General features: G+C 44.0%; 1 protein-coding gene across 1 annotated transcript in view; it reads right to left on the bottom strand.

Annotated features, from left to right (window-relative positions):
• The window catches only part of ssuh2.4 (ssu-2 homolog, tandem duplicate 4), a 71,706-nt gene extending 53,028 nt beyond the window's left edge, over positions 1 to 18,678 (bottom strand). The window contains exons 1-2 of the mRNA XM_068051442.1: positions 18,481 to 18,678; positions 1,611 to 1,678 (exon numbers count right to left, since the gene is read on the bottom strand). Coding sequence (XP_067907543.1) covers positions 1,611 to 1,678; positions 18,481 to 18,503 — 91 coding nt within the window. The 5' untranslated portion in view covers positions 18,504 to 18,678. The remainder of the gene's footprint in view (positions 1 to 1,610; positions 1,679 to 18,480) is intronic.
• Positions 18,679 to 20,966: the final 2,288 nt, after the last annotated feature.

Raw genomic sequence — 20,966 nt, forward strand, 5'->3', positions numbered from 1 at the left:
CTCATTTAACAACAATTTTTTACAAGCTTGAGTTAAACCATTGATGTACTGCAAAGCCCAGCACGTAGCTGGGAGTAGGTTATCTCCAAAGACTTCAATTCCTGATGAGCATTTGCCTCTAGGAACACTCATCTCCTTATTCCTGACTTTAACAAGCAAGAGGACTCCCTCCACATCTTAGTAATTCCTCTTCCTTTTTAAAAGGCAAACTTCAGCCAGAAAAAGTACTTCACAAAGCAAGACTGAGAGGTCATACAAGTATCGTCTCAGACAAAACCTGTCAATTAGACACAGCATTCGAGATTGTTTTAAGCCCAGACACTGTGGTTTAGCAGCAGGCTTCGAATAGGCTGCTGTATTTTATTCTATGTGAAATCTATGTACCAAAGGTCAGAGGCGCTTTAGAAAATCACCACCTCATTTGCATGCACATTGCAACTGCAAATTTCTGTCAAATCGTTAGCTTTAGTGCAAGGGACTTGGGCAACTTGATGAAACAAATCTACAAGTCTGCCTTGTTTAAGTTCCTCCTGTACTGCCCATCATTCCCATTTCTGTTCCAATAGCACGGAGATAATGATTACTTTTAAACAGGGCGACATGTGTAACCATTCCTTTCCCCCATCCAACCTCTTAAAACTTATGGTGATTAAAGGTCAAGAGAAGAATTTGCAGCTAACAGTGTTGGTGAAGCTGATTCGGGCACACCCGATGTAGGGTACAACTTCACCATAACTCAGAACTGTTTACTAGCCTCACTTTCCCTTCCCCCGAAGACATCGACTCCTCCTAGGTTTCACCCATACCGGTGACTCATTGGGACCTCTTCTGAGCAGCTATTATTCACATCTGAGACTTATCAGTGAACTTGCTGGGCAATTCAACCATGAGGGAGGGAGAAGGTCTGGGTATCACAGCTGAGCCTGATCCAGCCGTCATCCAACATGCACTGGGGGCACTGGTTAGCCATCAGGCGAGTTAGGGCTGGCCAGTTCTCTCCCCTCCCCCCCTCAAACCTAGGGAGAGCTACACTTGCCAACCCTTATTCCATTTGAGTACAAACAGAGGATAGGATGGCTCTTCTCACATCAATGGAGAAATTAGTACTCAGTGAAAATTCTGTGCTCCTCCAGCTCTGGCCTCTTGTCAAATTTTGTTTGATAAGGCTCCTGTGAAGTGCCTTGGGATGCTTTACTGCCTTAAAGGTGCTATATAAATGTAAGTTGTTGTTGTAGTGTAGGTGCTAGGTAAAGCTCCCTCTATAATGCCCCAATATATCTTAATTCTCCCAGAACGCAACATTTTTATCTGTCACACCTTTGTGGCCATTCCTTGAAGATGATGCTCCTCAAAAATGGGTTTAAAATAGATCAGGTTCCACACTAAACTGGTTAAAATAACTAAACCTTTCCTGTGAATTTCCTTGTATCCCGTCCTGAAGATCACATTAAGGGTTAATTGCATGATCAGGGATTCCCAGCAGAGAGTGGCATTCACAGGAAATTACCCACGGCGTGCCCACAGTCTCCACAGATGTGCTTTCAGTGAGCACCACTTGCCAGGAGCAGTGGCCCTTTAATACTTCCATTGAACTCAGACCTAGACTTTACCTGCAGCTGTAGATGCCGGTAAAGGATCAGGGGGCATGGATCCATAATGCTGTTCAGGCCAAGTATCACTGAAACAAAAATACAGGAATTGATCAGTGTGAATCGAAAGAGATTAATGCACTTGTCCACATCAGATGCATATCAGCTGGGTTTGGACATACTGGGGTCACCCAAATCAAACCAGACCCTTTTACGCAAAGTACATTCTCTCAAAACACAATTGCTGTCACAGGGAACTTAAAAGAAGACAAAGGTACTTGCATTTATTTAGTGCCTTTTATGACCTCGGGATGTCCCAAAGTGCTTTGCTGCTGTAATGTAGGAAACTCAGCAGCAAATTTACACACAGCAAGATCCCATGAACAGGAATGAAATAAATGACCAGATACCATGTTTAGGTGATGTTGGTTGAGGGATAAATATTGGCCAGGACACTGGGGAAACCTGCCTTGTTCTTCTTCAAATACTGCATTTAAGGGGAAGCTAAATGAGCACATAAGGGAGAAAGGAATAGAAGGGATGGGATTAGATGATCTAAAGAATAGGAGGAGGGGTGCATATGAAGCATAAACACTGACTTGGACCTGCTGAGCTAAGTGGCCTGTTTCTTTGCTGCAAGTACTCTGCAGTGCCAAAGGATCTTTTGTGAGCACCTGAGAGGGCAGATGGAGCCTCGGTTTAATGTCTTAGATGCGGGAAGCACACAGCAACCACTGAGGATACAGCAGAAGCTTACTCAGGAAGGTTACGAAGGTGCCTAGCGTGAGAGGTAGAAATGTCACTCAGATGTGCCTGGGGGCAGGTTCTTCTGCACATGGGAGTAATGTACATTGTCAGGGCAATATGCGGGGATTTTGACCTGGCATCTAACCTGTGCTCCATCTAACCTGCATGTGTTTGATGGGATGGTAGTCGGGATCTTTACCTGTTAACATACCCTTGCTGTATTCCATATTTAGAAGCCAGTTGTGGCTCAGTGGTAGCACACCCTGCTCTGAGCCACAATGTTATGAGTTCAAGTCCCACTCCTGAGACTTGAGCACATATTCCAGGCTGAAACTCCAGTGAAGTCCTGAGGGAGTGTTGCATTATCAGAGGTATTGTCTTTCAGATGAGATATGTAAGGTGGATCCCACAATGCTTTTAAAAGAAGAGCAGGAGAGTTCTCCTCAGTGGCCTAGCCAACATTTAAACCTCAACCAACATGACAGTTTACCTGGTCATTATAATATTGCTGTTTGTGGGAGCTTGCTGTGTGCAAATTGGCTGCTCTGTTTCCGACATTACAACAGCGAAAACACTTCAAAAGCACTTTATTGTCTGTAAAGAGCTTTAGGATGTCCTGAGGTCATTCATGGTGCAATATAAATGCAAGTATTTCCTTTTTTCCCTATATATGTTGGGACCTGTCTGACCTGGTGTGGCCCAGTACTATGCTTTATGAGGAATTTCCAGGAGAGCAAATCTAACATGGATAAAATTGAAAGTCATGGGGAGATAGTAAAGATCAAGATAATGTGTATAAAACTTGGCAATGCACAAGGAAGGAAGAGGATAGGAAGAGCTTTAACATGAAGCAGAAGCATAAGAAGAAATTGATAAGTGGCACAAAGAGGGAGCATGAGAGGCAGAAAATGCAAATTACAGTAACAGGGTATTCTTTAAATATATCAGGAGCAAGAGAAAGAGACAGAGGACTGGGAGTGTGGGAGTGGCACTGGGAGAGGGGAGAAGTGTGATAATCCAAAGAGACCCTGGACAATGTAATTCAATGCGGATAAATGTAAGGTCACAAGTTTAGGTAGAAGAAGTGAGGATAGGAGATAACAATAAAAAGCTTTGAAATGAAAAAGCGTGAAAGAGGACTGGCCTCTTCATGACCTCACCCGCTCCCCTCCCCCACTACCCCACACCACTACTTCTGGGACTTGCTCCAGCCCTACAACCCTCTCCTCTGAATTCTCCATTCCTCTGACTCTGGCCTTTTGTGCATCCACACCCTGCCAGAGAGCAGAGTGTCACTAACACTGGCCCGCACAAAACTGAAATATTACATTGCAGTACTATTTTGTCCTTCAATAAGACATCCCATATCCAGTGGTGTCTGCTGGTCACAGAAGGCTTCAAGTGTACCGTGGGACACCGCGTCCTCTCTTTCCAAGGTCACCAGGGCACGCGGAAGGCCACAGAAGAGAGGTAAGTAATTGGACTCACCCTCCCAGAAATCCTACACATCCTGCACCTGTAGCTTTTAAAAAATTATTATGTGGAAAAATTGGGTACCCTGGGACTTTACCCCCTGAAGAGGAGGAGGAGAGATTTGGTGGAAGTCTCAAGATTGTCACGAAGAAGAATTTGGATCCAGGAATTCTTCTGTTGGGCCAAGAGGGAAGTACTAAGGAGCGCAATTTATAGTTAAGAGCATCAAAAGTAAAGTTGGAAATTTAGGCAGTGAGAAGGAGATGGAGAAGCAAATCCATAAACAAATTTCAGAGAAAGGTAAAATTAATAGTAATAGTAGAGGATTTCAATCATCCTAACAGACTGGGGGAAAAGAATAAAGGGCAAGGAGGGTGAAGAATTCCTAAAATGTGTACAATAGAACTTCCTTAATTACTATGTTTCTAGCCCAATGAGGAAGCAAGCAGTGTTGGATTTAGTTCTGGGGAATGAAGTAGTTCAAGTGGAGTATGTTGTAGTGGGAAAACAACCGCCAATAGTGATCATAATATAATTAAGTTTAAAGTCGCTACAGAAAGGGACAAAGAAAAATCAAAAATGAAAATACCCAACTGGAAAAGAGGCGATTTTAGTGATTCAGGAAGGGATCTAGCACAGGTAGGCTGGAAACAAAGATTGCCCAAGAAACCAGTAAATCAGCAATGGCAAGCCTTCAAAATGGGAGATACTTCGAGTACAAACCAAGCATAATCCCATAAGGAAGAAAGATAGGGCATCCAATGCTGGAAATAGAGGTTAAAATAAAATACCCAAAGGGCATTTATGTCAAATACCAGGAACAGAATACAGTAAAAAAAAGGTAGAATCCAGAGAATGCAGGGGGAAGTTGAAAAGGGATATAAGAAGAGGAAAGAGAGAGTATTAAAAAAGATCAGCGGTAACATAAAAGAGAACACAAAAGTCGTTTATAAACAAACAAAAATAAAAGGGTAGTTAGAGGAATGGCAGGGCATTTAGGGACAAAAAAGGAAATCCTCTTGTGGAGGCAGAAGGCATGACTGAGGTACTGAATGAGTGCTTTGCATCTGTCTTCACTAAAGAAGAGGATGAAGTTAATGTTGCAGTAGATATTGGATAGGATAAAAATAGAAACAAGGTACTTAACAGATTAGCATCACTCAAAGTTAACAAGTCTCCCGGTCCAGATGGAATGCACCCTAAGTCGCTGAGGGAAGCAAGGGTGGAGATAGCAGAAGCTCTGACCACAATCTTTCAGTCCTACTTAGATATCAAAGTGCTGCCAGAGGGCTAGAGGATTGCAAATGTTACACTCCTGTTCAAAAAAGGGGAGTGTAATAAACCTGGTAACTACAAGCCAGTCAGTCTAATGTTAGTGGGAAAACTACTAAAGACTATTGCAAGGACAAAATGAATTCTTACTTGGAGAAGTATGTGTTAATAAGGGAGAGCCAACTTGGATTTGTTCAAATGTATCTGACTAACCTGATTGATTCTTTGATGAAGTAACAGCAAGGGCTGCTGAACATAATGCAGTAGAATTCCAAAAGGCATTTGATAAAGTACCATGTAACATACTTATTTGGAAAACAAAAGTTCATGGCATTAAAAGTATGATGGTAACTTGGTTACATAACTGGCTAAGGGATAGGAGGCAGAAAGTAGTGGTGAACAGATGTTTTTCTGACTGGAGAGAAATATGTAATGAGATTTCCCAGGGTTCGGTATCAGGGACATTGCTATTCTTGTTATATATAAATGACCTGGACTTGGGTATAGGAAGTACAATAATGAAATTTGCATATGATTAAATATTTAGCATTGTAATAAATAGTGAGGAGGTTAATAGTAGACACCAGGAGGACACCAGGAGACTGGTAAATGGGCAGATATGTGGCAGATGTAGTTTAATGCAGTTTAATGTGAAGTGATGCACTTTGGGAGGAACAACAGGGACAGATAGTACAATCTAAATGGTACTATTTTGAGGGAGGTTTAACAGCAGAGGGATCTGGGGGTGTAGAGTCACAAATCTTTGAAAGTGGCAGGGCAAGCTGATAAGGCAGTTAAGAAAGCACATGCTTGGCTTTGTAAAAAGAGGCTTTGAATACAGAAACAAAGAATCATACTAAACCTTTATAAATCACTGGTCAGTTGGAATATTGTGTATAATGCTGGGCACCACACTTTAGTAAGGATGCCAAGGCCTTGGAGAGGCTATAGAGGAGGCTTACGCGAGAGATGTTAGGGATGAGGGAGTTCAGTTATGTGGAGAGACTGCAGAAGCTGGTATTGTTCTCCTTAGAGCAGAGAAGGTTAAGGGGAGTACTAATAGAAGTATTCAAAACTATGAAGGGTTTTGACAGAGCAAGGAGGGCCAAAGCAGCCCTCTTGATCGGCACCCCATCCACGACCTTCAACATTCACTCCCTCCATCAGCGACGCACAGTGGCAGCAGTGTGTACCATCTACAAGATGCACTGTAGCAACTCACCAAGGCTCCTTCGACAGCACCTTCCAAACCCACGACCTCTAAGACATAGAAGGCCAAGGGCAGCAGATGCGTGGGAACACCACCACCTGCAAATTCCCCCCCAAGCTACACACCATCCTGACTTCGAACTATATCGCGTTCCTTCACTGTCACTGGGTCAAAATCCTAGAACTCCCTCCCTAACAGCACTGTTGGTGTACCTACACCCCAAGGACAGCAACAGTTCAAGAAGGCAGCTTACCACCACCTTCACAGGGGCAATTAGGATGGGCAATAAATGCAGGCCTAGCCAGCGACGCCCACATCCCATGAACAAATGAAAAAAACTCTTTCCTCTGGCAATTGGGTTAGTGCCAAAGGTCAAAAATTTTAAATAATTGGCAAAATAACTCGAGGGGAAATGAGGACAATTTCTTTTCATACAGAGGGCTGTTATGATCTGGAATGCACTACCTGAAAGTATGATGGAGGCAGATTCCATAAGGACTTTCAAAAGGCAACTGGACATGTTCTTGAAGAGCACTAATTTGCATGATTATGGGGAAAATGCTGGGTGTGGGACTAATTTGGGAAGCTGTTTCAAAGAGCAGGCACAAGGATGATGGGCTGAACAGCCTCCTTCTGCGCTGTAAAAATTTATGGTGCTTCACCTACCTGTACACCATAGTTCTATTCGAAAATGTTTACTCTTTATTTGTTACCAAAGTGATGTGCAGCTGCTCATGTGGTGAGGTTTATTTTTTTTTTAAATCACTTGGCACCAGTCATATTTGGGCATTCAGGGGAAGTTGTTAGTTTCTGTATGCATGTAAATCAGACAGAAAGAAAGAGACAGGAAAAAGACACACTCACACGCACACATAGAAACAGAGACACACACAGAAAACAAAGACAGAATGAGAGAGACATAGTCAGCAAAACACACATGAGCATTTACACGGACAGATGGAGACAATTTAGCATTTCAAAAAACTTTGAGAAAACATCTGTACACACTGACCCGCAATATTGGTCTCAATATTGATTGCAGCTTTGAGGAGGGATGCTATTTAGAATTTAGAATATTACAGCGCAGTACAGGCCCTTCGGCCCTCGATGTTGCGCCGATCATCTGACCTACACTATTCCATTTACATCCATATGTCTATCCAATGACCACTTAAATGCCCTTAAAGTTGGCGAGTCTACTACTGTTGCAGGCAGGGCGTTCCACGCCCCTACTACTCTCTGCGTAAAGAAACTACCTCTGACATCTGTCCTATATCTTTCACCCGTCAACTTAAAGCTATGTCCCCTCGTGTTTGCCATCCTCATCCGAGGAAAAAGACTCTCACTATCCACCCTATCTAACCCTCTGATTATCTTGTATGTCTCTATTAAGTCACCTCTCCTCCTCCTTCTCTCTAACGAAAACAACCCCAAGTCCCTCAGCCTTTCCTCGTAAGACCTTCCTTCCATACCAGGCAACATCCTAGTAAATCTCCTCTGCACCCTTTCCAAAGCTTCGACATCCTTCCTATAATGCGGTGACCAGAACTGCACGCAATACTCCAGGTGCGGCCTCACCAGAGTTTTGTACAGCTGCATCATGACCCCGTGGCTCTGAAACTCGATCCCCCTACTAATAAAGGCTAACACACCATATGCCTTCTTAACAGCCCTATTAACCTGGGTAGCAACTTTCAGGGATTTATGTACCTGGATACCAAGATCTCTCTGCTCATCTACACTACCAAGAATCTTCCCATTAGCCCAGTACTCTGCATTGCTGTTACTCCTTCCAAAGTGAATCACCTCACACTTCTCCGCATTAAACTCCATTTGCCATCTCTCAGCCCAGCTCTGCAGCCTATCTATGTCCCTCTGTACCCTACAACACCCTTCGACACTATCCACAACTCCACCGACCTTCGTGTCATCCGCAAATTTACTAACCCACCCTTCTACACCCTCATCCAGGTCGTTTATAAAAATGACAAACAGCAGTGGCCCCAAAACAGAACCTTGCGGTACACCACTAGTAACTAAACTCCAGGATGAACATTTGCCATCAACCACCACCCTCTGTCTTCTTTCAGCTAGCCAATTTCTGATCCAAAGCTCTAAATCACCTTCAACCCCATACTTGCATATTTTCTGCAATAGCCTACCGTGGGGAACCTTATCAAACGCCTTACTGAAATCCATATACACCACATCCACGGCTTTACCCTCATCCACCTGTTTGGTCACCTTCTCGAAAAACTCAATAAGGTTTGTGAGGCACGACCTACCTTTCACAAAACCGTGCTGACTATCGCAAATGAACTTATTCTTTTCAAGATGATTATAAATCCTGTCTCTTATAACCTTTTCCAACATTTTACCCACAACCGAAGTAAGGCTCACAGGTCTATAATTACCAGGGCTGTCTCTACTCCCCTTCTTGAACAAGGGGACAACATTTGCTATCCTCCAGTCCTCCGGCACTACTCCTGTCGACAATGACGACTTGAAGATCAACAACAACGGCTCTGCAATCTCCTCCCTGGCTTCCCAGAGAATCCTAGGATAAATCCCATCTGGCCCAGGGGACTTATCTATTTTCACTCTTTCCAAAATTGCTAACACCTCCTCCTTGTGAATCTCAATCCCATCTAGCCTAGTAGGCTGTATCTCAGTAATCTCCTCGGCAACATTTTCTTTCTCTACTGTAAATACTGACGAAAAATATTCATTTAACGCTTCCCCTATCTCCTCTGATTCCGCACACAACTTCCCACTACTATCCTTGATTGGCCCTGTTCTAACTCTTATCATTCGTTTATTCCTGATATACCTATAGAAAGCCTTAGGGTTTTCTTTGATCCTATCCGCCAATGACTTCTCGTGTCCTCTCCTTGCTCTTCTTAGCCCTCCCTTTAGATCCTTCCTGGCTAGCTTGTAACTCTCAAGCGCCCTAACTGAGCCTTCACGTCTCATCCTAACATAAGCCGCCCTCTTCCTCTTGACAAGCGCTTCAACTTCTTGAGTAAACCACGGCTCCCTTGCTCGACAACTTCCTCCCTGCCTGACAGGTACATACTTATCAAGGACACGCATTAGCTGCTCCTTGAATAAGCTCCACATTTCGTTTGTGCCCATCCCCTGCAGTTTCCTTCCCCATCCTACACATCCTAAATCTTGCCTAATCGCGTCATAATTTCCTTTCCCCCAGCTATAATTCTTGCCCTGCGGTATATACCTGTCCCTGCCCATCGCTAAGGTAAACCTAACCGAATTGTGATCACTATCGCCAAAGTGCTCACCTACATCTAAATCGAACACCTGGCCGGGTTCATTACCCAGTACCAAATCCAATGTGGCATCGCCCCTGGTTGGCCTGTCCACATACTGTGTCAGAAAACCCTCCTGCACACACTGGACAAAAACAGACCCATCTAAAGTACTCGAACTATAGTATTTCCAGTCAATATTTGGAAAGTTAAAGTCCCCCATAACCACTACCCTGTTACTCTCGCTCCTGTCGAGAATCATCTTCGCTATCCTTTCCTCTACATCTCTGGAACTATTCGGAGGTCTATAGAAAACTCCCAACAGGGTGACCTCTCCTCTCCTGTTTCTAACCTCGGCCCATACTACCTCAGTAGACGAGTCCTCAAACGTCCTTTCTGCCGCTGTAATACTTTCCTTGATTAACAATGCCACACCCCCCCCTCTTTTACCCTCTTCTCTGTTCTTTCTGAAACATCTAAATCCCGGAACCTGCAACATCCATTCCTGCCCCTGCTCTACCCATGTCTCCGAAATGGCCACAACATCAGGATCCCAGGTACCAACCCATGCTGCAAGCTCACCCACCTTATTCCGGATGCTCCTGGCGTTGAAGTAGACACACTTTAAACCAAGTTCTTGCTTGCCAGTGCCCTCTTGCGTCCCTGTAACCTTATCCCCTACCTCACTACTCTCAACAGCCTGTACACTGGCACTGCAATTTAGGTTCCCATTCCCCTGCTGATTTAGTTTAAACCCCCCCGAAGAGCACTAACAAATCTCCCCCCCAGGATATTGGTACCCCTCTGGTTCAGGTGAAGACCATCCTGTTTGTAGAGGTCCCACCTACCCCAGAAAGAGCCCCAATTATCCAGGAAACCAAAACCCTCCCTCCTACACCATCCCTGCAGCCACGTGTTCAACTCCTCTCTCTCCCTATTCCTCTCTTCGCTAGCACGTGGCACAGGCAACAACCCAGAGATAACAACTCTGGTTGTTCTCGCTCTAAGCTTCCACCCTAGCTCCCTGAATTTCTGCCTTAAATCCCCATCTCTCTTCCTACCTATGTCGTTGGTGCCTATGTGGACCACGACTTGGGGGTGCTCCCCCTCCCCCTTAAGGATCCCAAAAACACGATCGGAGACATCACGTACCCTGGCACCTGGGAGGCAACACACCAACCGTGAGTCTCTCTCGTTCCCACAGAACCTCCTATCTGTTCCCCTAACTATGGAGTCCCCAATGACTAATGCTCTGCTCCTCTTCCCTTTTCCCTTCTGAGCAACAGGGACAGACTCTGTGCCAGAGACCTGCACCCCATTGCTTACCCCTGGTAAGTCGTCCCCCCCAACAGTATCCAAAACGGTATACCTGTTGTTGAGGGAAACGGCCACAGGGGATCCCTGCACTGCCTGCTGGTTCCCTTTCCTTCCCCTGACGGTAACCCATCTACCTACTTCTTTTACCTGAGGTGTGACTGCCTCCCTATAACTCCTGTCAATAATCCCCTCCGCCTCCCGAATGATCCGAAGTTCATCCAGCTCCAGCTCCAGTTCCCTAACGCGGTCTGCGAGGAGCTGGAGTTGGGTGCACTTCCCGCAGATGCAGTCAGCAGGGACACTCTTGGCGACCCCTACCTCCCACATTCTGCAGGAGGAACATACAACTGCCTTTACCTCCATTCCCACTATTCTAGATTCCCAATAAATCTACTGAAAAACCAATCGAAAAAAAAAAAAAGTCAAAACTTGTTCGCTTAGCAATCCGACGGACTGAAGTTTTAAATAAAAAGCTTACCTTATCAACACCCTAGAGTCCTTTTTTTTTGGTTAGAGGAGGAGGGTGGGTGGGAGACACTGCACGTGTAGTGTCTCGGGTACTGCCACTGCCCAAATAAATAGTTTTCCCCTACCCAGCAGTCCCCGGTCCTCCGAAACAAAAAAGGGATTAACTTGTAACTTCTATGCTAGAAGGATCATCAAATGAGGTCATATGGATTGAACTGAGGATCAAAAAGGGGTAATCATGCTTCTGTGAGTGACTATAGACCCTAAACAGTCAAGGGAAAATAAAAGAGCCAATGTTTAGGCAAATTGCTGAGCAGTGCAGAAACTATCAGGCAGTAACAGTAAGGGATTTCAACTGCTCTAATATTAATTAGGATAAAATCAACGTAAAAGGTATAGAGAAAACAGAATTTTTAAAATGCATTCAGGAGACTTTTTTACCCAGTACGTAGCAAACCCAACAATAGAAGGGGCAGTTCTGGACTTAGCTTTAGGGATTGCATCTGGGCAGGTGGAAGGTGTATCAGTGGGAGAGCATTTTAGTGGTAGTGATCATAATTCAATTAAATTTAGAGTGGTTATGGAAAAGGATAAAGGTAGACCAAGAGTAAAAGTTTTAAATTGGGGATGGGCCAGTTTTACTAAGGTGTGATGTAATTTGGCAAAAGGGCACTGGAAGCAGCTACTTGAAGGGAAGTCAGTGTCAGAGAAGGGGGAGGTATTCAAGGAGGAGCTAAAGAGGGTTCAGAACAAATAGGTTCCCAAGAGAAAAAAGGTAGGCTTCATAAATCTGGACCGCCACTAGATGTCAAAGACCACACAGAATGGGATAAGGCAAAGAAGGGAAGCTTACATCAGATACCAAGAGCTTAATACTGCAGAAAGCCTAGAGGAGTGTAGAAAGTGCGGGGGTGAAATTAAAAAGGAAATTAGGAAAGCAAAGAGAAGACATGAAAAAATATTAGCAAGTAAAATCAAAGAAAGACCAAAGATGTTTTAGAAATAAATGAAGAGCAAGAAGACAACTAAGGACAGGGTAGGGCTGATTAGAAACCCAAAAGGTAACTTGTGCTTGAAGGCAGAAGACGTGGGAATGGTTCTTACTGAATACTGAGCGTCTGTCTTCACAAAAGAGGGAACGATCAGACATTATAGTTAAGGAGGAGGAGTGTTAAAAATTGGATGGGATAAACATAGTGAGCGAGGAAATATGAAAGCGTTTAGGATCTTTGAAAGTTGATAAATCACCAGGCCTGGATGAAATGTATCCCAGGCTGCAAAGAGAAACAAGATAGGAAATAACTGAGGCTCTGACTATCATTTTCCAATCCTCTCTGGCGACAGGCTTGGTGCCAGAGGACTGCTAATGCTGTACTATTATTGAAAAAGGGAAGCATGAATAGCCCAAGCAATTACAGGCCAATCAGTCTAACCACGGTGGTGGGCAAATTATTGAAAAAATTCAGAGGGACAGTGCAAATCATCATTTAGAGAAGCATGGATTAATCAAGGACAGTTAGCATGGATTTGTTAAAGGAAAGTTGTGTCTTTTTGCGGAGGTAACAAGGAGGATCGATGAGGGTAGTGTGTTTGATATGGTCTACATGGATCTCAGCAAGGTTTTTGACAAGGTCCCACATGGCAAACTGGTGAGAAAGTTAAAAGCCCATAGGATCCAAGGGCAAGTGGCAAATGGGATCCAAAATTAGTTCAGTGGCAGGGTTATGGTTGACGGGTGTTTTTGTGACTGCAAGGTTGTTTCCTGTGGGGTTCTGCAGAGCTCAGTACTGGATCCCTTGCTGTTTGTGGTATGTGTTAATGATTTAGACTTAAATGTAGGGGGCATGATTAAGAAGTTTGCAGATGATACAAAAATTGGTCATGTGTTTTATAATGAGGAAAAAAACTGTAGCAGTGGACTCGTCAGGTGGGCAATAAAGTGGCCAAACGAATTCAATCTGGAGAAGTGTGAGGTAATGTATTTAGGGAGGGCAAAGAAGACAAGGGAATACACAATAAATGGTAGGATTCTGAGAAGTGTAGGGGAACAGAGGGACTTTGGAGTGCATAGCCACAGATCCCTAAAATTAGCAGAACAGGTCGGTAAGGTGGTTAGGAAGGCATATGGGATACTTTCCTTTATTAGCCAAGATAAAGAATATAAGAGCAGGGAGGTTATGCTGGAACTATATAAAACACAGGTTAGGCCACAGCTAGAGTATTGCATACAGTCCTGATCATCACATTACAGGAAGGATGTGATTGCAATAGAGAGGATACAGAGAAGATTTACGAGGATGTTGCCAGGAATGGAGAATTTTAGCTGTAACGAAAGATTGGATAGGCTGGGGTTGTTTTCTTTGGAACAGAGGAGGCTGAGGGAAAATTTAATTTAGGTGTATAAAATTGTGAGGGGCCTAGATAGGGTGGATAGGAAGGACCTATTTCTGTTCGCAGAGAGGTCAATAACCAGGGGACATAGATTGAAAATAATTGACAGCTCTCTGCTAATGTTGCTGTGTAAAGGCTGAATTGTTTGATACGAGGCCTGTGTGACTCTTTGCTGTTCACTTTGAGTCAGGAAGCATCTGGTTTCCGCTTGCTGCTTCCCTAATGGTGGCGGGGCTGAGATCTGAAAATCAACAGGCAGAAGATGCCAGGCATGAGCTTTGCCACGCTTTGGTCTGTTGTATTACGGCTGTGGTGAACTGTGTCACCAGTTGCACGTTATCTAAGCTCGTGGTGAATTATTTCACAGTTACTCCACCTGTTGCATTTTTAACCTCTCTTTCAGCCAATCTCAGATCAATAAACAGTCATTGCCAAGGCTCTTCAATTTCAGTTTTTACTTTTGTTCTGGATTATGAAACAGCTGTATAATTACGTAACTAGATTATGTAAATATCTGCAGAAACACGATGCAGATTTTTGTAACATTTTCACCAATATGGTTCTGCCCCCTACCGAGAAAATATAACTGTCTTTAAACCATTTTAATAAAAAAAAGCAAGGGTGGTTAAGGATAGAAATGAACAGCAACAGATGAAATTTCATTTTGCATTGAATTATAAGATAATACTAGTTGAATTATTATTTTTTATTATTACCGTATGACTGATTTTGATTTCCATGTACTGTGCTCCATTACAGGTGTCTTTGGGATTAATTTATTTTGATGTATATTTGCTTGTCTGAACACCACCTTGTGGCCTTGATAACTTAATTCTTGATGTGTTTTCATTTTAGCAGTACCTTTCTCTCATCAGTCACTGGGGGCTGGATTTAGTGGAGGCAGCAGGATCTGAGGCTGCATTTTGTCAGTGGCAGCCACTTACTTAAGCCCTCCCAGCATCTACCCTTTCAAGCCCCCTCAGCATCTTCTATGCTTCAATAAGATCCCTTCCAGTCCTTTCTGGTGAAGTGCCTCACATCCACCTGGTCTGCTCTAGATCGATTGGCCAGAATGAGCTCACTGGGTGGGAAATTGCAAGCCTGCTTCTCTATTCTGTTTCTTAATGTTGTCTATCTTTGCATTCATTTATAATTTTGATGGTGCATTAATCATTTTAAGTGCTCCAATTATATTCTCAGGAAGCTCATTGTTAGCCTACTGATGAAATAAATTTATTTTAATCTGCCTTTGGTTTCTAATTCTTGTGTTCTAGTTATGGAGAGAAGAAAAAGTACTTGTATATTTGACATATGTTTGCCCTGTCTCAATGTTATTGCATTGTTGTACATCTTACTCTCCTCTTTTGCCAAAAGGGAAAAATTCTTTCAGTGACCCTGGTTCAATTCTGGGCACTGCCTGTGTGGAGTTTGTAAGTTCTCCCTGTGTCTGCGTGGGTTTCCTCCGGGTGCTCCGGTTTCCTCCCACAGCCAAAAGACTTGCAGGTTGATAGTTAAATTGGCCATTATAAATTGCCCCGAGTATAGGTAGGTGGTAGGAGAATATAGGGACGGGTGAGGATGTGATAGGAATATGGGATTAGCGTAGGATTAGTATAAATGGGTGGTTAATGGTCGGCACAGACTCGGTGGCCGAAGGGCCTGTTTCAGTGCTGTATCTCTAAATCTAAAATCTAAAGGAGTAAAAGGGAGTTGAGGAGAATTATTTCCACTGATAGAGGATGGTGGGAGTCTGGAACTTACTGCCTTGAAAGGGTGGCAGAGGCAGAAACCCTAATCACACTTAAAGATACTTGGATATGCAGTTGAAGTGTTGTAACCTACAGGGCTACAGCCCAAAGGCTAGAAAGTGGAATTAAGCTGGATTGCTCTTTTGCGGCTGGCACGGCCTGTCATGTACATGTCTGTACATGACAGGCCGAAAGGCATTCTTCTGTGCCATAAATTTTCTATGTTTCAAGGTGGGTCACAGGCAATGAAGAACTCTTGAAGTATAACAACTGTTGTAATTTAGTGCAGCAAGCTCCCACAAACAACAATGAGATGCATAACCAGATAGTCAGTTTTCGCATAAATGTTGGCCAGGACACCAGGAAAAATTTCCTTGCTCTTCTTCAGATAGTGCCACAGAATCTCATAGGTCCCCATAGAAGGTAGATAGAGCTATGGTTTAATGTCTCACCCGATAAACAGCACCGCTGATAGTACAGCACTCTCTCAGTGCTGCGCTGGAGTATGTTTGGAATATGTGCGCAAGTTTCTAAAGTGGAACCTGAACTCTCAAGCTACTGACTCAGGTGAGAGCGCTACCAATCGTCAACATGATATTACTTAATATCAGCAGAGAAAATGTATTGGAGAAACTTAAGGGACTAAAAACTGACAAATCTCCAGGACCTGATGGCCTACATCTAGGGTTCTAATGAAGGTAGCTGCAGAGATAGTGGATGCACTAGATATGATTTCCAAAATTCTCTAGATTCTAGAAGAGTCCCAGTGGATTGGAAGTTAGCAAATGTAACACTGCTATTCAAGAAAGGAGGGAGACAGAAAACAGGGAACTACAGGACAGTTAGCCTGACATCAGTCATTGGGAAAATTCTGAAATCTATTATTAAGGAAATCTTAACAATGCACTTAGAAAATCATAGTATGATTAGACAGAGTCAACATGGTTTTACTAAATGTGTTTGACAAATTTATTAGAGTTTTTGAGGTGGTAACTAGTAGGTGGATAAAGGGGAACCGGTAGGTGTAGTATACCTGGATTTCCAAAAGGCATTCGATAAGGTACCAAACAAAAGTTTAATATGCAAGATAAGGACTCAGGCAGTTGGGGGAAATATATTAGCATGAATGGAGGATTGGTTAACAGACAGGAAGCAGAGAATAGGGATAAATGGGGCAAGTTGGCAGGCTGTAACTAGTGGAGTGCCACAACAATCAGGGGCCTCAGCTATTGATAATCAATATTACTGACTTAGACAATGAGACCAAGAGTAATATGTCCAACTTTGCTGACGATACAAAGCTAGGTGGGACTGCAAGCTGTGAGGAGGACATAAAGAGGCTGCAAAGAGATGCAGGCAGGTTAAGTGAATGGCAAGCATGGTGGCAGATGGAGTATAATGTGGAGAAGTGTGAGGTTATTCACTTTGGTAGTAAGAATAGAAAAGTGGATTTTTTTAAAGGCCTGAAACTGCTAAATGTTGATGTTCAGAGAGACTTGGGTGTACTCATACAAGAAACACAGAAAGTTAGTATGCAGGTGCAGCAAGCAATTGGGAAGGCAAATGGCATGTTGGCCTTTATTGCAAGGGGATTGGAGTACAAGAATCAGGAAGTCAGCTTTGGGATTTGGTGAGACCACAACTGCAGTACTGTGCATAGTTTTGCTGTCCATATTTAAGGAAGGATATACATGCTGTGGAGGTGATACAGCAAAGGTTCACTAGATGGGTTCCTGGGAAGAGAGGGCCGTCCTATGATGAGACACTGAGTCAATTGGGTCTATACTCTCTGGTGTTAGAGTGACATACAAGATACATACAAGATTCTGAAGTAGCTTGACAGGGTAGACACTGAGAGGTTGTTTCCCCTGGCTGGGGGATCTTGAACATGGGGGCACAGTTTCAGGATAAGGGGTCGATCATTTAGGACTGTCTTCACTCAAAGGATTGTGAATCTTTGGAATTCCCTACCTCAGAGAATTGTGGATGCTCCATCATTGAATATATTTAAGGCTGGGATAGATAGATATTTGGTCTCTCAGGGAATCAAGGGATAGGGGGAGTGGGTGGGAAAGTGAAGTTGAAGCCAAAGATCAGCCATGATCCTATTAAATGGCGGAGCAGGCTTGACGGGCCATATATCCTGCTCTATTTTCTGATATTCTTATTCATAACAAGACTGGAAAAGTTCCAGTCAGCAAACAGGATAGAGGTTATTAGATTTAGAAACATACATGATTATGGTATGGGACATAGTCTACTGGTCTGAAATGTTATTTCTGAGGCCCCACCAACACAAGCAGAATAAAAGCCTCTGTGTTTTGGTTCCCAATCCTGGTTGGAGGTATTCTTGGTGAATTTATCACACGACCTCATGCCTGAAAACTGTCCACCCCCACGCTCCTGGTCAGTGGACACATTGATCCTCACAGTGCCCCACCTTCCCACACTAATCAGGAAGCAAAGAGACTTCATTATCCAATTGGATAATTCTTCACTGCCAGTCAAACAGCAACCCCCCCCCCCCTCCCATTTTTTAACCAATAAAGCAGGAGTGCTCAAAGAAATCTAATAAACTATTTTTTAATGGCTGTAGGATTTTTCCTTCCTGGTTGCTCGCAGCAGTTTCCCAGAGATTGATTTTCAATTCCTGCAGATTCCAGAGCAATGCAGACCAACTTCACCCGATGTAGGCGGTGGCAGAAGCTGGTCGCCGAACTAACGCCAGGGGTTCAGACTTTCAAAGCACTGCCACTGCGACCTGTTGCATGTGGCCCTGGAAAGGCCGGGGCTCCTCCAATGTAGTAATATCTGCCCGCCTCAATAAACTTTGGAGAAGGTCGGACTCCCGTAGTTTATTCGGGTTGCTAGTTGCAATCGTGGGTGACAAGACTTCCAACAAAAATAACCACAAGAAGCCAGGTTTAATGTTTCACGTAGCCATGGCTCTGTTAACACAAGGGGAGGATTCATGCTGCTTATGATTTGATTTTTTTTACCTGAGCAGTGCTTGTTTCTCCATAGTTTAGGACTTCGCTGGCTGGTAGCCTGTCGCTGTCTGTGTCCAGTGATGTCCGCACCGTGCCAAGCCACCGGTCAGTTTCACTCTGCCCTCCAGGCTCCCAGTTAGTTTCGTTTCCTCGCTTCACTAGTCCTTTGCTAGATCCCTCCTTCCTTTCTCTGAACAGCCTTTCACAATTGGAATTAAATATTCAGGGGAGGCTCATCCGCTCTCTTGATTTATCTTGTGTATTGCCTGTATAAAAGCCGCACTATTACAACGGAAGTGACTTTATTTATCATTAACCTACATCACCGGCCCTGTATTCAAACCCTGCTGGTTAATGATTAACAAAGTTAAACTCCAACTCTTCCATCCTGTTACCCACTGATGGTCTTGCTTGTACTTCAAAGCCACTTAGTGCCCTCACCCAAGTGGCCATTCCCCATGTGGGCAGAATGTTGGCAGGCTATTTGAACGCAGGAGGCATTGCAACCTCGCCTGACCCAGCCCTCGCCAGATCTCCACACACTGGCAGAGATACTGAAATGAACAGGAGGAGACCACTTAGCCCCTTGAGCTTGTTACATCATTCAGTGAGATCATGATTGATCCGAGAGGACCCGCCTGGCGCCAGCGCTCTGAGAAAGGTGGGTAATGACTTACCGCCCTGTTCCTGCTGTTGCCATGCCAGTGCTAATCATCCCTCGGGCCCATCACTGAGTGGTTGGAGTGCTCGGAAGAGCCAGGTGAGAGGCCCCTTTAAAAAATAAATCAGGATCCTATGGCAAACTTAACACCCCGTTCACCATTTTATGACAGCAGTGGGCAGAGCCCGTGCTAGGCACATTCCACCCACTATCAGCTGAAGAGGTGCTGACAGGTAAGCCTGTGTTTATTTTGGGGGTCAAGAGCAACAGGAATGGACCTCTGGGCTCCACAGAACCAGCCTGAGCCGTTGACAATCCCTCTCATCCCAAGATCAAACCCCTCACCCCCACCCACAGACTTGCCCTCTTGCAGCCTGAAGGCTGGCCAAGCTGTCCCAATATTGTGGCAAGACACAGGCTGGCAGTCTGGAGGCCAGCTCTGTGCCCTGGGGTGCCTATCTTCCTGCCAGCAGGCCAAATACTAATGCGGCCCTGCCTTCTCAATGGACCAGGTCCCCGCCTGTAGGGGAAAATGGTGAGGCCGCCTGCCTGAAGTCTTTTTGTGGGACGGAGGAATCTGCATCGCTCTCCCAACTGGAGGCAACAGATAGCAATCAGAAGTGACAAAAACGCCCGATTTCCCCCCACCCCACACCCCCTCCCCCCACCTGAAGAAACTCAGGTGAAGAGTATTGTGGGCTTGTCGATGGTTGTCATCACAGAACCAGCCTGGGCTGTTGACAAGATCAAATACTGAAGCTGTTGGTTTGAAAAAAAAGAAAAAAACTGGCATTTATATAGCGCCTTTCATAATCTCAGGACATCCCAAAGCGTCATACAGCCAATGACGTACCCCGGTCGAAGTGCAGTCACTGTTGTAATGTAGGAAGTGTGACAGTGAATTTGCACGCAGCAATCTCCCACAAACAGCAATAAGATCAACGACCAGATAAGCTTTCTTTTAGGTGTTGGCTGAAGGATCAATATTGGTCAAGACACTGAGACATTAATCCGAAGCCCTCTCAGATGGGTGCAAAAGATCTCACAGCACTATTTTGAAAAAGAGCAAGGGAGTTCTGCGAATTTAAGGGGCTGTTATTTGTTGGATAAATTGACAGAGCCACTGAGGTGACTCTTCCACATCTTATTTTTAAGGATGTTAAACAGGCAAAGTAAGCATGTGTGCAAATCGATGATGCAAGGGGGAGGCACGCAATAATAATGCTGAGGGCTTTTTGTTTTTTACAACCTTATGTATATCAGCAACAAATTTGCTTCTGTCATATTCCTTTTGGGCTGTAACTTAAAATCTGATGATCTTCATCCTGAACTTTATTTCTATTGTTTTAAAAACATGATTTGCTTTCTGAGGGACCTTTGAGTTGCACACGATCAAGGATTAACATCAAGCTGCCTGTCAAGTAAAAAGGAAAGCAGATCATTTATGACATATTACTTAATATTCAATAATATAACATGTATCTATATTAGACTTAATATCCGGAGTATTCGGCAGAAAGATTTGAAGATAATGGGGTTTTTAAAAAGGAAGAAAACCACAGAACCAAATAAGCTCTTTGTCACTTCTGTGGTTAAATTGTTGTACCATCAATTTTATGTTGAAATGCAGAATATTCAGGGTTAAATGCTTCTCAATAGAAAGCAGAGAGTAGTAGTGAACGGTTGTTTTTCTGACCGGAAGAAAGTATACAGAGATATCCCCCAGATGTTGGTGTCAGGGCCACTGTTCTGTTTGATATATATTGATTACCTGGACTTGGGTAAACACGCATAATTTCAAAGTTTGCAGATGACTGAAAGCTTGCAAATGTAA

The sequence above is a fragment of the Heterodontus francisci genome, chromosome 19, assembly GCF_036365525.1.
Source record: "Heterodontus francisci isolate sHetFra1 chromosome 19, sHetFra1.hap1, whole genome shotgun sequence".
Taxonomy (NCBI): Eukaryota; Metazoa; Chordata; class Chondrichthyes; order Heterodontiformes; family Heterodontidae; genus Heterodontus; species Heterodontus francisci.